Source organism: Ranitomeya variabilis, chromosome 2 (genome assembly GCF_051348905.1).
Source record: "Ranitomeya variabilis isolate aRanVar5 chromosome 2, aRanVar5.hap1, whole genome shotgun sequence".
Taxonomy (NCBI): domain Eukaryota; kingdom Metazoa; phylum Chordata; class Amphibia; order Anura; family Dendrobatidae; genus Ranitomeya; species Ranitomeya variabilis.
In genome coordinates this window covers 1,098,495,442-1,098,502,313 of record NC_135233.1, presented here as the reverse complement: position 1 = coordinate 1,098,502,313, position 6,872 = coordinate 1,098,495,442, and the positions used below count along the sequence as shown (strand labels likewise).

Below are 6,872 nucleotides of genomic sequence, written 5' to 3'. Positions count from 1 at the left end.
CATCGGACGCACCATGGCTCCCCATAGTGGCGGAGCCACAGTACTGCAACGACCAGGACTCTGGGGCGCTGCATATAGTTTTCAGGGGGGCAATCACATTTTTAGCCTGTCAGGGAGCATTTTTAAAAACCGGATACGTCGAAAACCGGATGGAAAACCGGACGAAACGGATGGCAACCGGATGGAACGGATCCGGTTTTTCGCCGGATCCGGACATCTAATCTGGCAGAAAACCAGATCTGTCCCATCCTGTTTTCACAAAATAAGCTGGATCCGGTGCTGCGGCGCGACGCCGGAATCGGCATGAGGCGAAAAACCTGATGTGTGAAAGTAGCCTTAGACATCTAACTAGAGTCTTCCAACATTAGTAAAATGTGGCAATAATGTCTCTTCATATGGTGGCTATAAGATAGTTCAAATTCAGGAACATTTCACTTGCGACGATGGCACGGCTCGTACATAGTTTGGTCTTTTATGTGATAACATGTGGAAGCAAACCCGATAAAGAAACAAGACATGCGAAGAGAGCAATCACTGGAGAAGGACATCATGGTTGGAAGAATAGAAGGAACAAGGTTTAAAAGAAAATGAGCAACGCGATGGCTTGAATCTATCAAGCAGAGAAGAACCTGGTGGACCTACCTAGGCTTGCACAAGTTCTACCTGCCTGCAGAGCGTTCATCCATCAAGTTGCCATAGCTTGAGATTGAGCTGAAGACCGTTAAATAATGATAATGGAAATATGGAGCACTCTGTCAGTAGACAGATACCCCCAGGGGTCTATGGTCTTATAGCCATACAATAATCTATTTGAAATTATTTTAGTTGGTTAGATATTGTCATTTTGTAACAGAACACACAATTTAATTAAAATAATGGACACTGGCCATAATCCCTTTATTGGACCAAACGAGCAAGACAACAAAAAAGATATTTAGCAATACAGAGGCAAAAGTACTGAAAAACTAAATATGAATAATTTTATAGAAGAACACACTTCCGAATACATGGTCTACCTGAGCATCTTTTATTGGAAATCTTCCATACATTTCTTTTTGGTGTCACTTAGATAATACTTTTCTAAAAGTTGTTTTTACATCTCTGTTATTCAAGGTGTAAATTATAGGATTTAACATTGGTGTTAGTATCACATAAACAACCGAAATGTATTTCTCACGATTTGATGAGTGCAGGGATGAGGGTCCAATGTACATAATCATTCCAGTCCCAAAGAATAAGATCACCACCGAAACATGGGAGCTGCAGGTAGAAAAAGCCTTAGACCTTCCTTTGGAGCGAATCTTCAGTACAGAGACTATAATACAAGTATAGGATATAATAATACATAAGAATGGGAGGAGAAGTGATAAGAAGCTGGTGGAGAAAATCACAAGTTCACTAAGATAGATTTTATCACATGCCAACTTCAGGACAGCTAAAACCTCACACATGAAATGATTGACCTGGTTTGGATAACAAATGGGTAAAGGCATCAATAATGATGGAAGAACAAACATAATAAAAGCTGTGAACCCCAAAATTGCCGTCAAACAATAACAAATGCTCCATCTCATCAAAAGCGGGTAGTGAAGTGGACGACAGATGGCCAGATAACGATCGTAAGCCATGAGGGCGAGTAGAAGACATTCTGTGCCGCCCAGCAAGAGTAGTAAGTCGAGCTGTATGGCACAAGCAAAGAGGGAGATGGTCCGATCTGTAAAAAGAAGATCTGATAACAGTTTTGGCAAGACAGTTGAAGAATAAGACAAGTCCAAAAAGGATAAAATGCATAGAAAGAAGTACATCGGAACGTGTAATGGGGGGCTGTAGAAGACAACACATATAATGACGCTGTTACCGACAAAGGTTATAAAATACACTATCAAAAATAGCAGAAAAAGAAAACAGTTTGTCTTAATATCGCTAGAAAAGCCCATCAAATACAATTCAGTGGCCAGGGTCTGATTCATAATGTCCGTTAGATAAAAAGCCCAAGAAGAACACAAGAGCTGGAACAGAACAGTCAAACTGATCCTGAACGCGTCATGCTAGACAGCTCAGTGTCTAGATTCAGTTGTTAAACATTGTCATATAAAATACAATATATTCTTGAATTAATATTAGGGTTTGCCCAATCTATAAACCCGATAAGGACTTAGGATTTTTGCATCAGACAGGACCTCTCGATGCATGTGGGCAGCACAATCATGGCCGAAATATGGTCGTTATACACAGTAGCACTGTAATACTTGTATGATACCAGTCATAGCTTGTACATAGTTTAATGCACAGACACAGTTTACTTGCTTAGATAAGTCATTTAAAAGAAAAAACATGTTAAATGAAGGTTCTTTTATAATATAAATAAAAGAAAGGAAAATTGACTGTAAAAAAAATAAAGAAACACGACCACAAAATAAAACAAAACCCCTCATATTTAAATTAAATACATTTCACTTTTTAAAATTGGAATTGACAATGAAGAGTCGCACTTCTGCTTCAGCTTGACGTCCTATTTCGAGTAAAGGATTGTATCACCAGTTACCGTTCATTATATTTTGGAGAACGTCTTCTACTTCCTCAATGTTTTTACATTTGTTCCTCTCTGCTGTAATATTCAAAATCGAAAATAAAGAGCAGTGCAGATCAATCTTTCCCTTTCTCCAACCCTTCTTATCTAGACCATACCACTGAGTTATCAATTTAATATCATGAATGATGCACATGGCATTATCGGATGGACATCATCTTCCGCCAAAGTATTGTGCGATATTATAAGGCTGGGGTCATTTTATATCTCTGCACATAAACTCCTGAGATTAATTATCCTTCTAAAGCATCAGACTCTAATGAGTAATAATGAATCAGCGTTATTAGGGAATGTGTGTAAATGTGTAGCTGATATTTGGGTGTAATATAGATTCACTATTAAAATTAATGACCTCAAGGTAACAAAATGCAAAACAATAAATGGCCATTTAAAACCCTAAAATGAATGTCTAATGTTTCAATTATGGATGAGCGAACCCTAACTGTAAACTTCATATTGGACACCTAACTGTACTGGTACCAAACACAAAAAACGGACTTTTAACAGGATGTTTAGTTTGATGTTCGGGTTTGGATGCCTAATAAAGTTTGTTGAAAAGACTGTAGTTCTGCCAATCAACAAGCTTTTAGGCTGTGGGCACTTCCATAGTTATCACAGTCATGCCAAGTATCTTTGCCATTTGTAGGCTAAACAAATAATTTTACTGTACCGCTGTGTCTATACGAGTAGTGTGGCAAAAAAAAAAAAAAAAACTACTCTGCTGCCATCTCTGTGCGAGTAGTGTGCCGAAAAACCACTTCCAAAATTGAGGAGAGCATCAAATAGGGGACGTAGTGCTTGTGCAGGTGCTTCTGGTGGTGGTGGCCTAGCTGCTGCATGGAGAGGACGTGGTCATTCAGTACCTGCTACATGCTCAAATACAACACCATCCTCTGGTACACGCATGCGACAGGAGGAGATGCGTCCTTTCGTAGGGCCAAGTATTGCTGCACAAATGGTGAAGCCACAAGATGTTGAAAATATGGTATTTTGAATGGCTTAAAGTGCCTCCAGTTCCTTCACATTATCTTCCACTCGGTCCACTGCAGATAGAGCAGAGTTGGCACATGTGGACTATGGTCATCGAGCTTCCACCTCACCCCCTTTCAAATCAGCCAAGCAGTCTGAGCCCCAGTCTCTGAGTCACGCAGCAATCTCTTCTGCTTCTTGATGTGTCCGCTGGCTGGGGTTCTGTGGCCCATCCACCTGGCCCTGCTCCAGGAGTGGAAGAGACTGAGTGCACTGATGCCCAACTGTTTTTTAGTTTGGAGGATGAGCCTGTGGGAGGGCTAGTGCACACGGTCATTGAACTACCGCAGCTTATGTATGAGGATGACGAAACTCAGTTGCCAACTGCAGCGTCTTTCTGCAATGTGCAGATCGGCAAAGAGGGCAGGGTGAGTAGTGAGTGGAAGATGATGCGAGGGATGATGAGGTCCTAGACCCCACATTGGGTGGAGGCCATCCTAGTGACATGCGCAGTTCAGAGGAAGAGGAGGTAGTCATGCTGCCCTAGCAGCACAGCAAAAGAGCTGCTAGCCAGTAAGTCGGCTGCTAATGCCCACCCCGCTGTTGAAACCAGCACAACATAGCCAGCTCAAAAGAGCTCCCCGGAGAGGCATTTCTTCAAGGAATGTGCTGAAGACAAGCAATGGGTGGTTTGCAAGCTGTGCTGTCAGAGCCTGAAGAGAGGCATAAATCTTCTGAACCTGAGCATTGTCTACATGACAGGGCATCTGAATTGCAAGCACAAGGTGCAGTGCAGTACACACTTTAAGTGCTGGCCTACGCTGCGGAAAGTGTACTATAGGAACTTGTGTTTAGCATGGCAGTGGATGTCATCACAGACAGACGGATCTGCCTGTTGACAACCAACGTGCGGAAGCTAACATTCCTTAAAATGATCCAGGTGTGGATCTCACTGGACTTGTCCATTCCTTTAATGACTATACAAGTATAACAGTCGCACCCAGCCAGTCTTCAACTGTGTTGGCTACCTCCTACACCTCTCCCACCTATACCACCATGTCCACCTCCTCCTCCAGTTGGACCTCTGCCCCCTGGTTGTAGCTTATTAATTTATTTTAGGTTCATTCTATGTTATTTTAAGTCAGTTCCCTGTAAAACACACAAAAATAAAAAAAAAACACAAACAGATGGCTAGTTTAATTTTTGTTAATCCTACTTTGTTTTAAGTCAGTTACATGAAAAATGTATCCTCTTAGTGACAGAGCCAATTTTGACCTTGATGACCAAGCTAATTTTTTCAATTCTGACCACTGTAACTTTATGAGGTAATAGCTCTGGAACGCTTCAACAGATTCCACTGATTCTACGATTGTTTTTTTTCGTGACATATTGTACTTCATGTTAGTGATAAAATTCTTTAATATCAGTTGCGTTTATTTATGAAAAAAACTGAAATTTGGCAAAAATATAGAAAATTTAACAATTTTCAAACTTTTAATTTTTTGTGCCCTTAAATCAGAGAGTAGTGTCACACAAAATAGTTGATAAATAACATTTCTCACATGTCAACTTCAGCACAGTTTTAGAAACAATTTTTTTTTTTGTTAGGAAGTTAAAAGGGATAAAAGTTGACCATCGATATCTCAATTTTCCAACAACATTGACAAAACCATTTTTTTTAGGGACCATCTCACATTTGAAGTGACTTTGGGGGTCAATATGACATAAAATACCCAAAAGTGACACTATTCTGAAAGCGGAACCCCTCAAGGTGCTTTTTTCACAAAAAATTTAATTTAGACCCAAACTTTTTTATTTTCACAAGGGAATCAGGAGAAAATGGACCACAAAACTTTTGCAATTCCTCCTGAGTACGCCGATACCCCATATGTGGGGGAAAGCCACTGCTTGAGCGCACTGCAGGGCTCAGAAGGGATGGAGCACTGTTTGACTTTTTGAACGCAAAATTGGCTAAAATCAATGGCGGGTTCCATGTCTCGTTTGGAGACCCCCTGATGTACTTAAACAGTGGAAACCCCTAATTCTAACTCCAAACCTAACACAACCCTAACCACAACACACTCCTAACCCTAATCCCAACCCTAACCCTAATCCCAACACTAACCCTATCCACGACCATAACCCCAACACCACAATCCTAACCCCAACACCACAACTATAACCCCAGCATATCCGTAACCCCAACACAACCCTAACCCTAACACAACCCTAACCCTAACCCAAGCCCCAACTCTAACCCTAGCCTAATCTTAGCTCTAGCCCCAACCCTAACCCTAGCTCTAGCCCCAACCTTAACCCTAGCCTAACTCTAACTCTAGCTGTAACCCTAGCCCCCAACCCTAACTGCAAAGAATAGAAAAAATATTTTTTTATTTTATTATTTTTACCTAACTAAGGGGGTGATAAATGTGGGTTTGATGTACTATTTTTTATTTTGATCCTATTGTTGCCAGGTACCAGCCAGCATATCTTGGGGGGTGCTCTGTACATGCGCCCGCCATTTTCTTCCAGGAAGAAGCCATGGAGGGCCAGGGGACAGAGCTGGAGTGTCCGAGAATGGCATAGGTACCAGGGGTCTTGGAGGACCCCATTTCTCTCTCTTCTGGTATGCTAGATCATATCAGAGGAGAGAGAAACGAATGGGAAAATTGACTTTTTTTTGCGATCACAAGACTGCAAAAAAACCAACCCAAATCATGTTCTCCGGGGTCTCAACTACCCCCAGTAGTCGAGACCCGGGAGATTTCCCGACGCCGGGGGCACTATACACTTATTTCTCAGTGCTGTTAAAAAGCGGCACTGAGAAATAAGGTCCCTTATCTGCCACCATTAAAAGGCATATCAGCAGTCGTTAAGGGGTGAAACAAAACCGAAAAAAAAATTGAGAAAAGAAAAAAATACAAAAAAGTAGAGTTGCTTCTCCCTTGCCTTTTCCACCTACACCAACATATCCACCTCTTCCTCCATTTGGACCTATGCTTCCTGGTTCTAGATTGCTCATCTTAATTTTGTTAATTCTAGGTTGTTTTAAGTCAGTTCCATTAAAAAAAATCATATCAAGCAAAAAAACACTGAAAAAAAAAGAAAAAAACAGTGTTGGATTACTCCTCTTTTGCCTGTTCCGTTTATACCACCACGTCCACCTCTTTCTGCACTTGGACCTGCGCCACCTGGCTCTGGAATGCTAGTTTTAGTTTTAAGATAAAATACTAGGGAAAGTAGCACAAATAGGGTGCTATCGTTTTAGTTTTGTTAATTTGGGGTTGTTTTAATTCAGTTCCAGAAAAAAAAA

General features: G+C 41.1%; 1 protein-coding gene across 1 annotated transcript; it reads right to left on the bottom strand.

Moving 5' to 3' along the window:
- Positions 1-1,061: 1,061 nt before the first annotated feature.
- LOC143804076 (olfactory receptor 10R2-like) lies at positions 1,062-1,970 on the bottom strand. Its single transcript, XM_077281814.1, has one exon. The coding sequence runs from the start codon at positions 1,968-1,970 to the stop codon at positions 1,062-1,064; it is 909 nt and encodes a 302-aa protein (XP_077137929.1).
- Between the last annotated feature and the right edge of the window lie 4,902 nt (positions 1,971-6,872).